The following is a 22,446-nucleotide window of genomic DNA, read 5'->3' on the forward strand; positions in this document are numbered from 1 at the left end:
CAGTTACCATAAGTAACAGGGAACTTTGAGAGAGAACCAGACAGCAGCCTGTAGAGAAAGAAATCCTCCAAAGAAGATGGCGTTGGATTGGCCATATCCTCCGGAAACCTGCAAGCAACATCACCAGACAGGCGCTCACCTGGAACCCCCAAGGCAAGATAAAGAGAGGCGGCCCTCGAAACACCTGGCGATGTGACTTGGAGGCAGAATCCAAGAAAATGGGACTGTCATGGGAACAACTGGAGAAAATGGCCCAGGACCGGAACTGTTGGAGAGCTCTTGTTGACGGCCTATGTCCCAAACAGGATTAGAGGCAAATGATGATGATGATATGATGTTTGTTTCTTTTTTATTTTGTATGTCTTTTCTTGTTTCTCAACTTCTCTGTAGGTGTGCGCTAACAAGGCTAATGATTATCACTTGTGCCTTCTTGGTTGTGCGTGTTAATTACATACTGATTGGTGCGTGTTTGATTAACTTGCTATAAAGCTACAGAGAGAGTGCTTAAGAGGGAGAGAGATGTTGCAGTCTGTGAGGTTGTCCTGCTCCCCAGACTCAGACCCAGATGAGAACATGTTTGTCACATTCCTAATAGTTTGATCATAATGTTTTTGTATTGAAGTGATGATTTAACCATAAGTTTTTAATTATTTTGTTTGTGGTTAATGTAGGTTGGAGGTTACCCATAACCTTTTCTCCTGTTTAATGGTTAGTTAGGGAGGGAGTAAAGTTATTCACATATATCCCAGCACATAGAGCCTTTTTACCAGAGTATCAACACATCTCTACTTTGTCTGTTCCTCAAACAAACAAATACAGAGCACTGTTTACCTCGCCTCGTACAAATCTTATTAACATAAAATTAGAACACAATACATTAACAGATGAAACTCAAATGTTAAAATTCAGCCTTCTTAACATTAGATCACTTACCAATAAAGAACCTATTACCAATGAAATAATGACAGACCAAAACTTAGATGTACTCTGTTTAACAGAGACCTGGCTTAAAGCAGACGATTACATCAGTTTAAACGAATCCACCCCACAAGACTATTATTATAAACATGTACCTCGTTTAAAGGGGAGAGGGGGTGGTGTAGCTACAATATACAACAAAATATTTAAAGTAAACCATAAATCCAAACTAAAATTTAATTCTTTTGAAATAATGCTGTTAAATATGGATAAATCCTGTCTGAGCTCACAGTCACTGTAGATAAAGCTCTTATGGTTGGTGATTTTAATATCCATGTGGATAACCCAAAAGATGCATTAGGACGAGCGTCTATGGATGTTCTAAATTCTCTCGGTATTAGACAAAACGTGTCAGGGCCCACGCATACTCGTAAAAACACATAAGACTTAATTCTGTCACTCAGACTCAAAATTAATGAAATTGAAATATCACCCTAGAGCAGTGTTTCTCAAACTTTTTCAGCCCAAGTACCACTTTATCTTCCAATTTTTTCTAAGGACCACCTAACAGAATCCCACTCCCCCAAAAAACAACAAAAGAGAAAGGATACTTCAAGTCAAAAATTGAAGTAATTTTTTAAAAACAAATGCAATGCTACGTTCAGAAATTTTTATATGAATTTTATTTCATCTGAAAAAAGTAAATGTGAAATGAGCTGCAGCTTAACTCTTTCACCGCCATTGACGAGATATATTTTTTCCTTCTTTCCGCAATACCGCTATTATCCACCAGGTGGCGCCCTTCCGCAACTTTTTAAACCTGGAAGTATTGCCCTATGGCAAGCGGCTGCATGTCCGTGTCTGTTTTAAAGATCGCTCTGAATGGGATCTCTATGAAAAGTCTGTCACAAAAATGGATTTATCTCTGCTTTTTGCTCAAAATGTGGTGTTTTTGCAGAAACCTACCCATATTCAAAAGCTGATTACAAAAGAACTACTGAAGGTAGGATGAAACGGGTTTTTTTGTTTGAAAGCAGAGGGTCTGTTCTTTCATTTGTTATATTGTATGTTTATATATTTAAAGAAGAACATTTTCTGGAAGGCATTAAACTTTGGTGAAAATCATGAAAAATGCTGGCGCTGGCTGGCAACTTTTTTAAAAAACGCTGGCGGTGAAAGAGTTAATATGAACAACAAACTGCATGTGTGAAAATGCAATTAAACATACTGTAACAGCCTAGGTCCCACTTAATGTCATTCCAAAGAGCCATTAGTTTAAAACTGAGGTGCTGGGTATATGAAGTCTATGGTTGTAAATATGGTATCAATAAAATACTGAAAAAAAATGTTCCCCTTAATGTCCAAAATCACTGAAATTACAGGGATTTTACACATGAACAAAAACTATTACATTTCAAAACATAACATTTAAACTGTGGTTTAGCCAACCGATCAATTTTTACGTTATTAAAACAGAAAGGCAAGAACTGATATCACAGTTTCGCAAGTGCATTAAAAATCTACACAAATAAGTGACGATTGTATAAACACTTGCCTAGTTTAGGTCATCTTTTGGCGGACCACTGGGGGGGTTTGGCGGACCACTAGTTGTCCACGGACCACACTTTGAGAATTACTGCCCTAGAGCGATGCAGTTTCAGACCATTGCCTTGTGTCATTCACGGTACTTCTAGATAGGATCACTCAGGCTACAACATGCTACAGATTAGCTAGAACAATAATTTCCACCACTAAAGCTAGCTTTATTAGCACTCTTCCAGACCTGTCCCAAATGCAACATGTAGCAGATAACTGTGAAGATCTGAATATTGTAATAGAAAACCTGAACAACGTCTGTTCTAGCACGCTGGATGCTGTTGCTCCCATTCGAAAAAAGAGAATAAAAAAACGCCAGCTCCGTGGTATGACCATCATACTGCAGCCCTTAAAAAGTAGCTAGAAAAATGGAACGAAACTACCAAAGCACAAAGTTAGAGGTATGGCGTGCAGCATGGAAAGAGTGTTCAATACTACAGACAGGCTATAAAAACCGCCAGATCTACCTATCTCAGTACGCTAATTAAAGAAAATCATAACAACCCTCGTTTCCTCTTTAGCACAGTTGCGAAACTGACTAGAAACCAAGAATAAACAGAAACCAATAGTAAACTCCAACACAATAGTAACGACTTCATGAACTTCTTTACTAACAAAATTACGGTTATTAGGGAAAACATAGAAGCTACCAAGCAGCCACCACTCTACCCAATAGTACATTCAACACTAGACTACCATACGAACATCTTGAGTCATTTAAACCTACTACAATAGAAGAGCTAAATTAGTAACATCATCGAAATCATCATCCTGTATATTAGACCCGTTCCAACAAAATTACTTAAAGAGGTATTTCCTGTAGTGTCAGATCCAGTACTAAATATCTTTAACTCATCGCTAGAATTAGGATACGTTCCAACAGCTTTCAAAGTAGCAGTTATTAGACCGCTCATTAAAAAATCAAACCTTTATGGAGCCAGAACTGTTTCAAAATTAATACATTTACAAATAAAAATTCATAAATTCAAAGCCCAATTTGCATTTTCAAAATCAGTTTCGTAAATTCAAAACACAGTTCATAAATTCACAAGTACAATTCATAAACATGTGCCCAAATGCTCACAAAATAAATAAAACCTAAATAAATGTAAACTGTTTTCACAAATGTGTATATATGAAGTTCTTGAATTTATTTCTATCACACATTTATGAATGATGTCACATGTATTTATGTATCGTTGAATCTGCATTTACAAGTCCTCACACACGCGTGGATTGCTTTGAATTTGTGTGCGATATTTTTGAGACTGTCCTGCCACGTCAAGATTCATTAATATCTTTTTTTTTTAGGACGTTCTCTTTAGCCAATCGCGTTGAGCTCTTGATCCACCAATCAAAACGCTCCTTACTGAACAGACTCAAGAAGCACAATTCTGCGCTTGTACTGCGCAATGCAGGAGGACTCTTCAACATGGCTGCTGAAGATAGCGCTCGTCGAGTAAGTCCCAAAGTTAATTTATGATTGCAATCCACAGGGATCATTTAATTTGATTAGGATGTACACGTTTTTCAACTCTTCCATGATAAAATTAGAAATGGAATCCCGTTATAATACAATATGTCTGTAATTGTTTTAATCGTTTAAGTTGTTCGATGGTTGAGTGCCTCTTGCATCTCAACACTGTATATGCCGGACACGAGCGGCTTTTGTCACGCCGATCGCTCGTGTTTGGCAGGCCTGGGCTGGTCATCGAGGTGGCCTGGTCACTTCAGCCAGCTAGTAAATTATTGGTTATATGTAGCTACCAAAGTGCTCGTTTTCAGTTTTCGCATCCGACAGGAGTTATGAGTCCCCGCTGTGATTAGTTTTGTTTTATGTGGTCGGGTTAGGGGGCGTTTACATTTCACGTCTTTTGCGAAATGTAAACTCGCGTCAACCGCGCTCAAGTAGGGACTCACGCGGTCGCGTTGCGCTTCTTTTTCTAGGCGCATCGACGCTGCATCGAGATAAAAATATTTCAATTTTTCAAAATGAGCGCGCGCACCGCAAGTCATGTGACAAGAACGAACCACTTTGCGTCACCCTATGCTTAGCAACAGTGTATCATGTAAACGTTACAAATAATGTATGCTAAATAAGCATACCATTAAAGTTATTTCTCTAATGTAACAAATTATGATTCAGTCAGTACAGGAGAGATGACTGATGCCCTCTCACACATAGTCATAGAAAAATGAGCTTTTCATAGGCATTGTCATCGGAGGTGGAATCAGCTGTGAGAGCTCTGGTAGAAGTGTTAGCCAGGGATCTGGCACCAAGCTCATCAAGAGCAGGACACGTTGACACCGAGAACAGCCAAAGAATAAGGGAAGCATCCCTTCCTTCAGATAGGGCAAGAGTCAGTGCCCCTTCTCCTTTGATTCCTTCCTGTTCTGATTCACAGACTAGGGTGAGGCAGGCACTAAGAAGGTAATCAAGTCACTGATTTTAAAGTGTTTTTGTAATTGTAATGAGTGATGACATGTCACTAAGAAATTACATTATAAGGTCTTTGTACTAGATTTTTCTCTTTCAAAAACTGTGTTCTTTTCTTGGATCTGTGTTAACATTAGGCAGTTCCCTGGTATGTTCAAGTCTCAAAATGATCAGCCTAGGGGGAAAAAACTTTTCCTTTCAACACCATCAACAAGTGTGAAAACAACAGACTTTCAGGTGTATGTCCTGCCCAAACTGACCCCTGTCACTCCAAAAGGCACAGAAGACCTAGAGTTTGCACATGCGGGCTTGGGTAAAAGACTTCTGAGTCTTCCAGACAACTTAAAACACAGCAAGGTAATGACATACAAAATGTTTTGTGACTAGTAATGTGTTGAGTTTTTTAACTTAAACAACTTTTGTTTATTATTTTTAGATTGTTTCTCAATTAGAGGATGAATTTCCCAAATTAAAAAGTATAGAAGGCGGTTGGATGTTCTATAAATCTACAGGTATTAATTGCATTATTGATTTTAACTGGTGTTGTATGCCTTAATGTTTTGTTGCTACAAATAGACTTATATACAGCTAATGTTTTTCTCTGATTTAAAAAAGGTGGTGGTGGACAGCGTAAGCTGTCAGTTATTCCAACAGATAGTGAGGGGTATTCCACTCGTCTCCTGAAATCCTCTACTAATAATGGCAAGAACGTCCTGTATGTAGTTCCATTACAGGAGGAACTTTCCACTGAACCACTGCCATATGGTTCAGCTGAGTTCTCAAAAATGCCACAGGCAAGCTGCATGAAGTGTGGCAAAAAAATACCACTGCAGTTGTTAACACTTCATGTTGAAGACTGTGAAGAAACTGATACAGTATGTATTTTAATGTAATTACTTTTACAATGCTGTTCCACCTCTTCATTTGTGTGTACAACTGAATGTTTCAACACTACAATTTGTTTTACACACTTCAAATGTTCTTCCTTAAATTATGTACTGTGCCTTTATTTTTGCCCAGAAGACTGAAGTAACTGTAATTGAAGATGATGAGGATCATGCAGATGACGAGACAACCCTTAATGACATGCAATCCAGAGGGAGTGCAGAGAAATCACAGGTAACCCAAGATAAAATAAGTTGAATTAGCTGACACTTTTTCAAAAGAATAATGTTTTATGTGATAAAAATTGTATATATTACATCCAGTATTTACACTTGGTATGTATGCAGGTTTGTCCCATTTGTCAGCTTTCGTTTCCATCTGATCTCCTTCCATATCATGCCAGTATGTGTGGTGAAAAGTAAGCAATACACACATGGTTATACTATATGTATAATTTTTTTTTTCAATTTTAAATGGTTTCATATTAAAGATATCTGTGAAGTCATCAGTGTACGACTAATGCAATTTATTGCATTTTTAGAGAGGCTACATTTGATGACACTTCCACAACAGAGGAGCAGCCAGGATCCTCACGGACACAATTAGCATCAGAACCTAAAACAGGTACTTTATGCTCTTGAAGTACTCAAAACAATTTGAAATATGGAAATAGTTTTTCCACTGTCACTATTTTAAACTTTTTGAAACAATTACATTTGTAAGCATTTTTATTAGACTCTTACTTGCCTCTTATCAATAAAATATTATTTGGTTACACACTAACAGGAGATGCAGATAGCTAAGAAGGAAGCATGGACTTCTAAGTAAAATGTTCAATTAACTAGAAATAGTTCTGCGTAAAAACTTGTTCCCTCTCTCTTTTTATTTATTAAAGAGGTGAAAGTAAAATATTTTATATAACCAATTGTTTGTTTTAAATTTTTAAGGATGGGAAAATGAAATGGATCCCCAGAAGGCATGCAGTTTGTTTTGAGAGGAATTACTTAATTTGAACAGCGAACAGCCAAGTCTGACACTTCTCATTAATCAGTTTGATTCTGTGGATGAGCAGGATAGAACCCTTATTTCATTTTACAAAAAGAACAATGTTTCCTGGGCAGCTCCACTGAAGTGCAGACTAAGAGGTAGTGTATTACTTGTTTTACTTGTAAAGTGTCACCAAATAAAGCTTTACAATAAGATGCTATTTGTTAAACAGTAATGCATTAGCTAAATTGAACTAACACATATTAACAATACTAATACAGTACTCTTTAATGTTATTTTTTGTTAATTTTAGCATTTAATAATATATTTTTGAAATCAAACAGTTTTACTTTTAACATTAGTTAATACAGTCTTGTTCAAAATAATAGCAGTACAATGTGACTAACCAGAATAATCAAGGTTTTTAGTATATTTTTTATTGCTACGTGGCAAACAAGTTACCAGTAGGTTCAGTAGATTCTCAGAAAACAAACAAGACCCAGCATTCATGATATGCACGCTCTTAAGGCTGTGCAATTGGGCAATTAGTTGAAAGGGGTGTGTTAAAAAAAAAAGCAGTGTCTACCTTTGACTGTACAAACTCAAAACTATTTTGTACAAACATTTTTTTTTCTGGGATTTAGCAATCCTGTGAATCACTAATCTAATATTTAGTTGTATGACCACAGTTTATTAAAACTGCTTGACATCTGTGTGGCATGGAGTCAACCAACTTGTGGCACCTCTCAGCTGTTATTCCACTCCATGACATTCTTTAACAACATTCCACAATTCATTCACATTTCTTGGTTTTGCTTCAGAAACAGCATTTTTGATATCACCCCACAAGTTCTCAATTGGATTAAGGTCTGGAGATTGGGCTGGCCACTCCATAACATTAATTTTGTTGGTTTGGAACCAAGACTTTGCCCGTTTACTAGTGTGTTTTGGGTCATTGTCTTGTTGAAACAACCATTTCAAGGGCATGTCCTCTTCAGCATAGGGCAACATGACCTCTTCAAGTATTTTAACATATGCAAACTGATCCATGATCCCTGGTATGCGATAAATAGGCCCAACACCATAGTAGGAGAAACATGCCCATATCATGCTCCATGCTTCACTGTCTTCACTGTGTACTGTGGCTTGAATTCAGAGTTTGGGGGTCGTCTCACAAACTGCCTGTGGCCCTTGGACCCAAAAAGAACAATTTTACTCTCATCAGTCCACAAAATGTTCCTCCATTTCTCTTTAGGCCAGTTGATGTGTTCTTTGGCAAATTGTAACCTCTTCTGCACATGCCTTTTTTTAACAGAGGGACTTTGCGGGGGATTCTTGAAAATAGATTAGCTTCACACAGACGTCTTCTAACTGTCACAGTACTTACAGGTAACTCCAGACTGTCTTTGATCATCCTGGAGGTGATCATTGGCTGAGCCTTTGCCATTCTGGTTATTCTTCTATCCATTTTGATGGTTGTCTTCCGTTTTCTTCCATGTCTTTCTGGTTTTGCTCTCCATTTTAAGGCATTGGAGATCATTTTAGCTGAACAGCCAATCATTTTTTGCACCTCTTTATAGGTTTTCCCCTCTTCAATCAACTTTTTAATCAAAGTACGCTGTTCTTCTGAACAATGTCTTGAACGACCCATTTTCTCAGCTTTCAAATGCATGTTCAACAAGTGTTGGCTTCATCCTTAAATAGGGGCCACCTGATTCACACCTGTTTCTTCACAAAATTGATGACCTCAGTGATTGAATGCCACACTGCTATTTTTTTGAACACACCCCTTTCAACTAATTCAACTAACTGCCCAATTGCACAGCCTTAAGAGCGTGCATATCATGAATGCTGGGTCTCATTTGTTTTCTGAGAATCTACTGAACCTACTGGTAACTTGTTTGCCACGTAGCAATAAAAAAATATACTAAAAACCTTGATTATTCTGGTTAGTCACATTGTACTGCTATTATTTTGAACAAGACTGTACATCTTAAACTAACGTGGATTACTGTTGACATTTACTAACATTGACGAGCCTTAATAAATGCTGAAAAAAGGTGATTATCCAATGTTAGCTAATGCATTTACTAAGGGTAACTAATAGCACCTTATTGTAAAGTGTTATACTTATTTTTTTTAAACTGAAACTACTAGGTCTTCATGTTCTTTATGAAATGTTTTTGTAATTTTGCATTTAAATATTGTGGAACAGTTGTTTACCAAATATTATTTTAATGTACTTTTGTACTTTTGGAACCCAAGGGGATGCAGCTATGGGTACCGGGGTGAACCGCCATGTTTTATCTATGGTTATGGAGAAATTGAAGACTGGGTTCATGTTAAATTTAGGTTTGTGAGGTTTTGTTAAACTGTATATTTAAAAAAAATACTGCAATTAATAATTAAGGTTAATTATTATCGTTTCAAAGGCTCATCTGCTGCAACACTTTTTGAAGGGGAGAAAGACCATCGTGTCCCCACAGCTTCTGCTGTAGTCCGTGACAGCAATCTTTTCCAGATGGCAGGTCGAATGATCGGCCATTCTTTTATTCATGGCGGGCCTTGTCTTTCTGGATTAAGTGTGCCTGTTGTTATCCTTTTAACTGGTGGAACTATCGACAGCGCTGCATCAGCTTTAACTCTGCAGGACTGTCCTGATTTGGATCACAGAGAAACTATTAGTTTGGTAAGAAACCGTATTGAACTTAAAATGCGTACTGTGTTGGACTATGTCATGTATGACGGTCATGTTTATTTTTTTATTTTAAACTTTAGAAAATTTGTCTTAAGCATAAACTGTTTTTTTTAAGAGTTACAAAACAAAACCATACTGTCGTCATGTCTAACCATAGACTTTTTTCCTTCATGCAGCTCAATAAAGCAAAACTTCACGAAGCAGAACACACACGACTAACTGATTTGTGTTTGTTCTGGGACCTTCCGATCCCATCTTCTACAAACAAGGAGTGGCTGTTCCAGCAACTGCTGACACATGCTGTAACAAAACTGTGTTTTTACCTTCATTTACTAATTGATCTGATGTAGTGATTACATTTCAGCAGTGTGTATGATAGGGATGGTTCACTTTAAAATGAAAATTCTGTCATCATTTCCTCATTCTCATGTTGTTCTAAATCTGTATGAGTTTCTTTATTCTGATGAAGACAAAAGATATTTTGAGAAATGATTGTAAACACAAAGCAGTAAGTGACCATCGACTTGTGGCAAACAAGAGAATCTGTCCCACAGCATTAGTTATTTTCACTTTAATTTTTACCGTGTTTCTGGGTGGAGTGTGTCAATTAACGACGGAAGGAAGTTGTATTTAAGAGGGGCATGTCGTACCTGAATCAGAGGCGTCATCCGTTTGTTTACACAGGAAGTTTGCATATGAGTGAGGTTATGGTGGAAAGACTGCTGCGTGTCAATCAGCTGTTTCGCGTGTATGTCTGGTGTGTGACTGAAACGTGGCACGTCGCGTGCTGTTCTGAAGACAAGGAAAACACCGCTTATCCACCAATCTTGGGGTCGGCTGACCCCGATACTCATTTTTTGCCTTAAAGAACCTGCAAACGTGGTCAGTACCTCTGTGCCACTATTACACACACTACTACACATGCACAAATGCACACACTAGCATGGCTTTTTTATTTGCACATTCTGTGTGCTTAGTGTTTCATTTATAATTGTTGTTGACCGTAAAAATTATTGTTGCTGTTGATTTAATGTTGGTGATTGTCCACAAACGAATGAGATGTTCATCCAATGTTTTCTTTGCTCTCTTTCTTTTTTATGGACATGTTTGTGAATGAATGGGGACACAAATTTGCGAATCTTGATTAGCGTGACGCACAGGGCTCGGAACGTGATGACCAGAGACCGCTAGTGGGAACTCCATTTTCTTATTTTGGTTTATATATATATATATATATATATATATATATATATATATATATATATAGTTTTTTTTTTGTCTGTTATCCATTTCGTTTTCGGTGTGACTATAATGATGAACCTATGGAAGAATAAATATCCCTTGTGAAATGATCTCTTTTCCTTTCTGAGGTTATTATTATTATTTGTGGTATAACAGGTGGTTATCTTTTTGCTATCCTGAACTAAGTCAATTTGTTGACGGGTTTATCCTGTCTGGCGCCCGAACATTTTGTTTTTTTACCGTGACTATAAATTTAACTTGCCAAGGTTTATTTCGGGGTGCCTATCACGTGACTAAACGGTGGCGTAGCGGTAGCGCGTCAGGCCTGTCATGGGGTAGACCCGGGTTCGATACCCACCTCAGCCAAGTTTTTTTTCAATGTATTTTGAGTTTAGGCGACCACCGTTATAGAGTGGCGCCCGAACAGGGACTTGAACACTTGATTTTGACAATTCCTGTGAACTATTGAACAATATTGAAAAAAAAACTGAAACTTTGTGATTTGAAATTTTTTGTGTGTGTGAAACGATGAAATTGTCTGAAATAATCGTGTAAATTATTTATACTTGCAAAAATTGTTTGGTGTGTAAACTGTGTGTGCTAATTGAATAATTAGAGTGTTATCTCTAAGGGGTCACAGAAATTGATAATCGTTTGAATTATTGATATAAGTGAAGGTGACTTTGAATACTTTTTTTTCTTGGTGTTTTGAGATGATATTGGTTGAACAGTTGTGAAAAGTTGTATATTGTTGATTAGAAATTTTTCAGAGACCAACAAACTGACACGCATCTCATTTACTGATATTTATTGTTTTTCACACTCAACATTTTACACTCAATCACAAAAATCATGGAGCATACCCCTCCTTCCCAATCTACTTTTGTGGAAATTGAGCCTCCACCAAACATTTCAACTCCAGTAGGGCCGCCTGCACTGCGACCGTGGATGCCTCTGGTACCACCTCCATGTGCTCCTGTGTTCTATCCTACCCCATTCAGCCCTGTTCATCCTGGAACTGGTGTGCACATGCCCTCTCCTGCTCGAGCTGGGAGCACTCCAGTGCAAACTCTCACCTGGGCACCACAAGGGGATAACATGCAACTTTGCACCTCATCTGAAAATGGAACTCCTTCTTCAGTAGCACAACATGATCTGCCCAACATTCTACCAACTCCTGGAAGGGAAATACAAGAAGTCACAGCCCGGGTACAAGGGAACTGGGATACCTTGTTTGACTTAATGGCACGACAAGAAAGAAGAGTGAATGAACTTACTCAGGAAGTGAAAGATACCTCTTCTCATCACCAGAGTCAGATGGTCGATCTTGTGGGAAAAGTGGAGGATAACAAAAATCAAGTGTTAACCCTGTTTTCTACCACAAAGCAACAAGAGGAACTGAAGCAGATAACCTGACTAAAGCGATGAAGTTAATGATCTCGGAAGAACTCCAGAAGGTGGAATCTACTTTGGTGTCTGAACTACGATTCATGGTTGATCAACTCCAAGCAGAGGTTCAGCAGGACATCAAAGCTGTTCAAAACACTTTAAAGGGGCCATGGCATGAAAATCTGACTTTTTTCATGTTTAAGTGCTATTATTGGGTCCCTAGTGCTGCTATCAACCTAGAAAATTTGAAAAAGATCAACCCAGTAACTTCGTTTTGGTAAACCATTCTCTACAAGCACATGAAAAAATAGGTCGTTGAAATTTGGCTCTCCTTATGATGTCATAAGGAGCTCTTATTATAATAAAATCACCCCTTAATCCAACCACAGCACTGCCATTTAGAACAGAGAGAAAATAATTCACAGAATAATTGAGTTTCAATTTCAACAAACCACCATCATTGTGATCAGTGTTTGCACTTCATCCGCTCATGTGCATTTTAAAGGACACACCCAAAACAGCACATTTTTGCTTGCACCTATAAAGTGTCAATTTTAACATGCTATAATAAATTATTTATATGGTATTTTGAGCTAAAACTTCACATATGTGCTCTGGGGACACCAAAGATTTATTTGACATCTTAAAAAAGTCCTGTGACATGGCCCCTTTAAAACAAGCCATAATGAGATAACTTCACAACTCCTTCAATGTGTTTCCCAAACTGATCAATGTCTCACCAGTTTCAAAGAGTTGAAATGTGAAGTGGAGAAAGGATTTCAAAGTGTCAACAAAAATGCAGATCAACAAAAGTTTAGTGTATTGACACCACCAAACCCCAACACTACCAGTACTTCCTCCCAGCCATCTCCATCTGCTCAAGTGACTCACTCAACTTCTTCAACCCCTTCTTTAACATCTGTGGTTAAAAGGGACCATATTAAATTAACTTTCCCCACCTTTGGAAGCCCTTCCGACGATGCAGACCCACTATTGTACTTAACCAAATGTCAGGATTTTTTGGCTATACATCCTCTGACAGATGCAGACATCCTGGCTACTTTCCGTACTGTCTTGTATGGAACAGCACGTGACTGGTGGGAAGTCAGGCGGTCCACCATAACCACCTGGAATGAGTTTGAGACTGCATTTCTATCTGCTTTCCTTTCTGAGGATTATGAGGATGAACTGGTTGAACGTGTCCGTACAAGGATTAAAAAAAAACACAGAATCTATTAGAGATTTTGCGTTTTCTTACAGAGCTCTTTGTAGAAGATGGAAGGCAGATCTTACAGAGGGTGAGATTGTGAAGATGATACTTAAGAATATCAAGCCGTACCTTGCCAGCCAATTGCGTAGCCGGGTGAATACGGTGGAAGAGCTGGTAAAATTAGGACATCAACCGGAAAGAGATTATGGGCAACAGCTGCGTTATGACTGTAGTCGGATGGGCCCTAAGCATCAAGCCACATCCCAAAGACCCTCCTCAAACCAACCTAGTGAGAAAATCCCTGTTCAGTGCTGGAGATGTAGAGGACAGCATCCACCAGGAAAATGTCCACACTATACCTCTCCCCAGTCAGCTCAGACATCTGGTCCACTGTATTCCACCAGCAGCAAACAACCTTATCCCAAGTCAGGTGGTCACCCATCCACCAACTCTGTTGCTGCAACAAAAATTAATAGGTCACAATCAGCAACCAAGAAAACCTCCTCATCTACAAGTTCTAATGAATGTGTAGCGATATCTCAACAACTAGTTGTTCCCCTTTGCATCAATACCTGGTCAGGTAAAGCCATTGTGGACACTGGTGCAAGCTACACACTCATTAATGAAAATCTCATGAGTCAGCTTACATTCTCGGACCAGCTGCAACCGTGGTGCAGTGGTCCTCTTTATCTCGCAAATGGTAAAGCAGAGATTCCATTAGGATGGCTGAATACCACAATTACTTTACATGACCAAGCATTTACCTTACCTACTGCTGTACTTTCACCCCAAGCTCTAGCTTATGCTGTAGTTTTGGGGTTGGACTTTATTTTCTTCAGTGGGCTGCAATTAAATGTCATTGATCAAAAATACTCATTCAAGCTAGATCCTTCAAAAGAGTACCCCTTTCAACCAGGAAATCCAAGTGTGCCAACTGTAAGTCCCCAAAAAGAGAGATGTAAATTTAAGGAAGTCACCAGTATTGATGAAAAGACATTGATCAACCATGCTGTGGACGCTGCTCATTTACCCTTTGAGGAAAAACAACAGTTACTCCAAATCCTAAACGAAAACCCTCAAGTGTGTACTCTCTGTACTGGACGCACTGAGGTTCTCCAACACAGCATCTATGCTACCAGCCAAGTCCCTATTAAACAACGGCCATATCGTTTGTCTCCTCTCAAGCAACTTGCCCTGGAGGAGCAACTTGATGAGATGTTGAGGCAAGGAATAGTTGAGCCATCCCACTCTGGATGGGCATCTCCTGTGGTCTTAGTAAGAAAGAAAGATGTCAAATTTAGATTCTGTGTGGACTATAGAAAAGTTAATTCTGTAACAGAAAGTGATGCTTACCCCCTTCCCAATATAACAGAAATTCTGGAATCACTCTCTGGAGCAGCCATCTTCTCTACAATCGATTTAAACAGTGGATATTGGCAGGTGACCATGGACCCCAACAGCAAAACCAAGACAGCCTTCATCACTCCTGCAGGTCTTTATCATTTTAATGTTATGCCGTTTGGGCTCAAAAATGCTCCCGCCACTTTTCAGAGGCTCATGGAGACAGTTCTGGGAGAACTCAGGGGAGAAATATGCTTTGTGTACATCGATGACATCATTGTGTACTCGCCTTCAGTAACCCAGCATTTCCACGACCTCCAGACTGAAGTAGAGTCAATTCTGTCTTCAAGAACTCACCTTCCTGGGACATGTCGTAAGTGTCAAGGGCATTTCAGCAGACCCATGTAAGACGGAAGCCATTCATGCCTACCCTGTGCCCACGAACTTAAAGGAAGTTCAGCGGTTCCTCGGGTTAGCAGGGTGGTATCACCGGTTCGTTCCAAATTTTTCCAAGATTACTGAACCCCTCAACGCACTTAAAAAGAAGGGACAGCGTTTTCAATGGACAACTCAGTGTCAGCAAGCTTTTGACCAGCTAAAGTCTTGTCTCACCTCACCTCCTATTCTGGGCCATCCCGATCTTCAGGGGCCATTCATGTTATACACCGATGCCAGTGACACTGGCCTGGGGGCCATATTAGCACAACGGAGAGATGTAGGAAGAGAGGAGGTTAAAGCCTATGCAAGCCGAACCTTAACTGGGGCCGAGCTTAATTATACTGCAACAGAGAAGGAATGTCTTGCAGTCATCTGGGCCCTGGAAAAGTGGCAACATCACCTGGAGCACAAGCTTTTTACAGTTGTTACAGACCATTCTGCCCTGCAATGGGTCCTAAACTCAACTAAAACCACCAGCGCCTTATTAGCCGGGTTCTGCGATTGCAGAAATTTAATTTTGTTATTGAGTACCGAAAAGGGAAATTGAATGTAGCTCCAGATGCCCTATCAAGGTCTTCAGGCACCCCAGGGTGTAACTTGTACACCAGCAGAATAGAACAAGCATTACCTATATCAGATGTTGTACTGTGGGAAGAACAACACAAAGACCCCGAAGTTACAAAATTATTGCAAGCAGTTGCAGACAATGGTGCTAGCCTGAGTGACCAGTACGAAATAATTGAGGACAAATTGTATCACAAAACATACCTGACAAATAACCAACTGCATTACAGAATCTACGTCCCCAGCAGTCTTCAATCCACCCTTCTCCAGTATTATCACTCCACCCCTATCTGTGGCCACGGAGGAATCTACAAGACCTATAAGCGACTCCAGGAAGTAGCTTTTTGGCCAGGGATGTGGTCAGCGGTTAAACAGCATGTGAGGACCTGTGTTAAATGTCAAACTCTGAAAAGTGATAACCGGAAGCCTGCTGGAAAACTACAGCAAATCACAACAAGCCGCCCAAACCAAATGCTAGGAGTCGACCTTATGGGTCCGTTGCCACGTAGCACAAATCAAAACGAATACTTGCTGGTCTTTGTTGATTATTATTCTCGATGGGTTGAGCTGTTCCCCATTCGGAGTGCTACCGCGAAGAATGTTGCCTCCATCTTCAGAAAAGACATCCTGACACGGTGGGGCGTACCCGACTTTGTTCTTTCAGACAGAGGCGCTCAGTTTGTTTCATCTGTTTTCAGAGAGTTATGTGAGAACTGGAGTGTTATTCCAAAATTAACTACAGCCTATCATCCCCAAACCAACATGACAGAAAGAGTTAATCGAAATTTCAAGAGCATGATGGCAGCCTATGTGGATGACAACCATCAGCGGTGGGACCAGTTCTTACCAGAATTCAGATTCGCCCTTAATTCAGCCGTTCAAGGGACCACAGGATTAACCCCAGCAGAACTCCAACTGGGTAGGAAACTTCAAAGTCCAATGGACAAAATACTCTCGAGGCCAAATCTAACCCCAGACGCTGCCTCATATGATGTAGTGCATCATCTTCATCATCTGCAAACCCAAGCCAAAGAAAACAGCAAGAAAGCTAAAATGAGACAACTGAGGAACTACAACAAAAATAGAAGAGATGTAACATTCAAAAGCAAGGATAGAGTATGGTTGCGTAACTTTCCTCAGTCTGCTGCACAGCATAAATTTTGCGCAAAGCTAGCCCAAAAATGGAAAGGTCCTTACCGTATCATCAAGCAGCTGGGTCCGGTGAACTATCAAATAGCCCTTGAAGATACTGGAGAAGACGTACGTACAGCAAATGTTTGCAACATCAAAATGTGTTATCCAACTGCTGAGGAATTGGAGATCCAAGAAAAGGAAAAACTCCTGAACATATTTCAAGAATCCTCTGATGACGAAGATTTTCTAGGATTTTAATCAACGCTTCCTTCTAAACAACCATAGGTTGTTTTTTTTCTAGGGGGGGAGAGTGTGGCAAACAAGAGAATCTGTCCCACAGCATTGGTTATTTTCACTTTAATTTTTACCGTGTTTCTGGGTGGAGTGTGTCAATTAACGACGGAAGGAAGTTGTATTTAAGAGGGCCATGTCGTACCTGAATCAGAGGCGTCATCCGTTTGTTTACACAGGAAGTTTGCGTATGAGTGAGGTTATGGTGGAAAGACGGCTGTGTGTCAATCAGCTGTTTCACGTGTATGTCTGGTGTGTGACTGAAACGTGGCACTTCCAGACCAACTGTCGCGTGCTGTTCTGAAGACAAGGAAAACACCGCTTATCCACCAATCTTGGGGTCGGCTGACCCCGATACTCATTTTTTGCCTTAACACTCTGGGGTCGGCTGCGGCGCGGGCGCCGCAAACTCTTTATTTTTCGATCTCTCCCCAAAGAGACTTAGATAACTCTGCTGATTTTTGACATACAGATATGATTTATACATCATTTAAAACATTAAATTGTCTAGTTTTTTTCTGTCCACTCCCAATAAAAACAGCATGTTGTGCTTTTCGCAAAATTAAGAAAATAAACATGATGCGCGTTTTGTTCTCTCTCCCTCAGTGAAGTCCTTTCAGAAACACGTCAGAAAAATTAACTCTAACTTAACGAATATTTGTCATATAAACAAAAGATAAATGTCTACATAATCCTTGGAATGTCTGCTTTTGGAAGATGTAAGTGAAATCGAAAACAAATATTGTAATTCGTTGTTAACTGTATTAGAAGAGAGAGATGTACCGTCTTTCTTCTGTTGCTTCATTATCTATAATGAGCCACGCCCCGCTCCATTGAAGAAAAGAGCAGAGATCATCCATATTCATTAGTCAACCCCACAGTCAATGGACATTCCGTCTCTGCATATTGACAGTCAATGGACATTCCACACCATTCACTGCTGTGTTAAGTTTTAATCCGAGTGCTGGAAACATGACATCTACTTGTTTACTCGTGACTGTAACTAAAGTTATCTCCAGACGCGAGTGTGACTCGATCGACGTCCAAACGCACACACAAACACACAATACCTCATATTTGAAGCGCTTTGTGGTATCATTATAAAAGATGCGATTGCACACATCACATACTTGTTTACTCGCGCCTAAATCTCCAGACAGACGCGAGTGTGTGTGCTTCGTCAGTGTGACGGGATCGATGTCCGACATATAAATCCTTATTTACTTGCGGATGTGTGTCAGTTTCTCCAGACGCGAGTGTTTTCTTTGTCTTCCGTCAAACAGCTGAGGCGACGGGAACGCACATACACAAACACGCGAGTCAGGAAACTCGACGCGCTTTTTGGTATTCTTATAAAATATGCGATTGCAAACAGTACAATCCTTATTTAGTTGCGTCTAAGCGCATATCTCCGCACAGCAAGTTTATTAAACACAGGATCACTCGCATGTGCACACATTCACTGCTTTCATGATCAACACGTGAGGTAATGGCGGCGGCTGTAAACAAACATTGATAAGTTTATCACGCGTGTCCCTGGTTGTGTTTCTACTATAATGATTACAAAAACACAAATAGGAGTCCAGACAACGATAGGCAGTTGTTCTTTTGAGCTTTTTACTGCACAAAAGTAAACCTCTCGCTGGCCAACCAAACACAAACCCTGCGTTCACTTTATGATGGCCAAACAGTACCTTTACCATGATTAGGCTACTATGGTTTTTAAAAGGTAACTTATACTTGTGATATTAATAGAAAATATTTCAATAGAAATATATATATATATATATATATATATTAGTGTGTGTGTGTGTGTGTGTGTGTGTTTACATTGTATTGAAAAGTAAACCTTATCATGGTTTTACTGAGGGTTACATTCCTGTTGAACATCCACACAAGGCTCATTAGTGGCTCATTATTCAACTCTTTTGTCTCTCAGCTGTCAATCACTGATTATTCAGGAGCTTTCCCGCCTCCACGCATACAGCCTTTGCCAAGCAAAAGTGTCTTAGAAATTGTAAATCAATGCATTGCTTTATGTGATTGAGTAGGCCATATGATTTTCACATCATTTTGAAGAAAAAACTCTAGACTACTAGATCCTGTTTGGAAAGTCTTGGGAAAACATGTTTAGAATGAGTTTTGTGGAGTTATATCAGTGACTTAAAAATTTTGCTTTTTCAAAAACCACGCATAAACATTTTTCTCTCAAAAATACAAACATGTACATACATGTTGATTATATGATATTGTAGCCCAGTTTGTGATGAACACAGTGTTATGAGACTTTTGCCATTAATATGTTTTCAAGCAACTGAAAAAAGCACAAATGTCAGTGCATGTCAAAACTTCCCCAGGGCCCTAAAAACCCCTTAGACCCCAGAGGGTTAAAGCAGTGGTTCTCAATTCCAGTCCTTGGGACCCCCCTCCAGAATATTTTCGATGTCTCCTTATATGAAACACCTGATTCAGTTCCTCCGCTTGTTAGAGTGTTAATTAAGGAGCCTGATGAGTGAAATCAGGTGTTTCATATAAGGAAACATCTAAAACAATCTGGAGGGGGGTCCCGAGGACTGGAATTGAGAACCACTGCCTTAAAGAACCTGCAAACGTGGTCAGTACCTCTGTGCTGCTATTACACACACTACAACACATGCACAAATGCACACACTAGCATGGCTTTTTTATTTGCACATTCTGTGTGCTTAGTGTTTCATTTATAATTGTTGTTGACCGTAAAAATTATTGTTGCTGTTGATTTAATGTTGGTGATTGTCCACAAACGAATGAGATGTTCATCCAATGTTTTCTTTGCTCTCCTTCTTTTTTATGGACATTTTTGTGAATGAATGGGGACACAAATCTGAGAATTTGGATTAGCGTGACGCAGTCGGTTTCTGGCACAGGGCTCGGAACGTGATGACCAGAGACCGTTAGTGGGAACTCCATTTTCTTATTTTGGTTTATATATATATATATATATATATATATATATATATATATATATATATATATATATATATAAAATATATATATATATTGTTTTTTTTTTTGTTATCCATTTTGTTTTCGTTGTGACTATAATGATGACCCTATGGAAGAATAAATATCCCTTGTGAAATGATCTCTTTTCCTTTTTGAGGTTATTATTATTATTTTTGGTATAACAGGTGGTTATCTTTTTGCTATCCTGAACTAAGTCAATTTGTTGACGGGTTTATCATGTCTGGCGCCCGAACATTTTTTTTTTACCTTGACTATAAATTTAACTTGCCAAGGTTTATTTTGGGGTGCCTATCACGTGACTAAATGGTGGCGTAGTGGTAGCGTGTCAGGCCTGTCATGGGGTAGACCCGGGTTCGATACCCACTTCAGCCAAGTTTTTTTTCAATGTATTTTGAGTTTAGGCGACCACCGTTATAGACTTCCAAATATTTTGAAAGTATTGTGATAAGAAAATATTTTAATAAATGATGGTAAGCACACAGTTGATGGTACCCATTAAATTCCATCATATTTTTTATTCCTAAAAAATGTGTGTTTACCATGATTTCTCAAAATATCTTCTTTTGTTCATCAGAAAAAAATTCATACAGGTTTAGAACAACATGAGGATGAGGAATTGATGACAGAATTTTCATTTTAAAGTGAACTATCCCTTTATGGTGTAATATGTATTTTTACTTAAATGTTAATATTTAATCATTTAAATGTTCAGGTCCTTGGGCGTGTAGAGAAGCAAATCAAAGATCTATGCAAAGGGATAATGGACACGGGAATCTGGCCACTTGTTTCCAAAAGACAAGATGTCCACAGGTTTCTTTTTCCAAGGGAATCATCAGTAGTTCTTGATTCACAGGTAAATATAATTGCTAGTATTTCTTTTTTAAGACTGTTATAACATACATTTATGAATTTAGTAGATGCTTTTATCTAAAGCAATTTACACAGAATAAGCTATAGAGACTACAGCCAAGGAGAGACTCTTGATCTCACATCTTAATTCTACACTTCTAGACTCTCCTCCAGAAAATTACGTGGCCAAAACTAAAGGAGGATGACGACGATGATGACGACGACGACAACATAACTGTGGAGAAGCTGACCCTTATTTCTGGCTACATGCGCACTTTTATTGAGGAAGGTAAGCCAATGAGCTTGATCATGTTGAACGAATATTGGGGATAAATTGCCATGTATTGTATTGCATTATTTTCCATAACTTAATTGTCTGCATATTTGTAGCATCACAATCTCTACTGAGTGACCTGACAAGGTTCTGGGTGGGGTGGAAGATACCAGAAGAATACCTTGTCCTAGAAATTGTGACTGGTCAATACCCAGTGGCACACACGTGTTTCAACACACTCCGCCTCCCGTGCCATTACCATAACTATGCTACTTTTTAAAAGGAAATGCTAATGTGCCTCAAATCTGTTAGCAGTGGATTTGGCCTTGTGTAGTCCTATTCCAAATTCCCGTTTTGTTGCAGTAGTCTGCAAGCATTTGTTCTTTTTTAATTCAGGATTGTCAGACAAGGTAGAATTTTTATACATTCATGTTGTACATGTTTCTCTCTTACAAGGTTGTATAACTAAGAAAGCTGTGTTGATTTAAGTCTGCAAAAGTTAAAGTAAAATACTATGTTATTTAAGCTTGTACAAATGGCCAGAGGTGGAAAGAGTAATAAAATATTGTACTCAAGTAAAAGTAAAGTTACTTTAATAATATTTTACTTAAGTAAAAGTAAAGTTACTTGTCTAAAAATCTACTCAAGTAAAAGTAAAAAGTAAGTCATTTTAACTTTACTCAGAGTAAAAGTTACTTTTTTCAACGGGAGAGGTGGAGGATTCTAGTACAAAAATGACAAGGGAATATAAATCTCAAACTAGTTGTTTTTAATTGTAGGAACATCTTTACAATTAAAGTGCAATAACAAAAAGTTAATAAAATAAAAAGCTTTTTTAAACTAAGAAACCTTTATGGAAATGTTTAATGATTTTTACATGTGAGTTATGCACTTTTGAAGGTGGTCAGCAGCTAGTAAATACAATCACTAGGTTGTGATTGATGTATTGCTGGTAACATATTTTATTTAACTATTTATAGTTTAAATGAGCATATAATGAGATGAGTGCCATGTCATACTTTTGACATGTTTATTGTCTTCTAACTTCCCTGACCTGGGTACCTGATGTCAGACCTTTATTCTCTCTCTCTCTCTCTCTCTCTCTCTCTCTCTCTCTCTCTCTCTCTCTCTCTCACTGCAATGTCTAATGACCTGCGCATTCTAGAGGACGTTCTTAAGTTGTGTTT

At 38.8% G+C, this 22,446-nt stretch overlaps 2 protein-coding genes across 5 annotated transcripts; both read left to right on the top strand.

Annotated features, from left to right (window-relative positions):
* The first annotated feature begins 3,577 nt into the window (after nt 1–3,577).
* LOC135787749 (uncharacterized) lies at nt 3,578–6,916 on the top strand. 4 transcript variants are annotated; one of them, XM_073814828.1, is made up of 9 exons: nt 3,578–3,973; nt 4,725–4,945; nt 5,089–5,308; nt 5,388–5,463; nt 5,567–5,826; nt 5,972–6,070; nt 6,202–6,254; nt 6,378–6,460; nt 6,784–6,916. In XM_073814828.1, the coding sequence occupies exons 1-9, from the start codon at nt 3,698–3,700 to the stop codon at nt 6,828–6,830; spliced, it is 1,335 nt and encodes a 444-aa protein (XP_073670929.1). In that variant the 5' UTR covers nt 3,578–3,697; the 3' UTR covers nt 6,831–6,916. The 4 variants fall into 4 exon arrangements, 3 of the variants coding, with proteins under 3 accessions (XP_073670929.1, XP_073670928.1, XP_073670930.1); XM_073814827.1 differs by having other exon boundaries at nt 3,579–3,973; nt 6,184–6,254; XR_012336735.1 differs by lacking the exon at nt 6,202–6,254 and having other exon boundaries at nt 3,579–3,973.
* LOC135774078 (G2/M phase-specific E3 ubiquitin-protein ligase-like) lies at nt 6,839–21,793 on the top strand. Its single transcript, XM_073814830.1, has 7 exons — nt 6,839–6,981; nt 9,089–9,175; nt 9,256–9,512; nt 9,698–9,823; nt 20,849–20,989; nt 21,148–21,274; nt 21,376–21,793. Exons 2-7 carry the CDS (start codon nt 9,100–9,102, stop codon nt 21,537–21,539), a joined length of 891 nt encoding a protein of 296 aa, XP_073670931.1. The 5' UTR covers nt 6,839–6,981; nt 9,089–9,099; the 3' UTR covers nt 21,540–21,793.
* The last annotated feature ends 653 nt before the right edge of the window (nt 21,794–22,446 follow it).

This window comes from Paramisgurnus dabryanus, chromosome 5 (assembly GCF_030506205.2).
Source record: "Paramisgurnus dabryanus chromosome 5, PD_genome_1.1, whole genome shotgun sequence".
NCBI lineage: Eukaryota > Metazoa > Chordata > Actinopteri > Cypriniformes > Cobitidae > Paramisgurnus > Paramisgurnus dabryanus.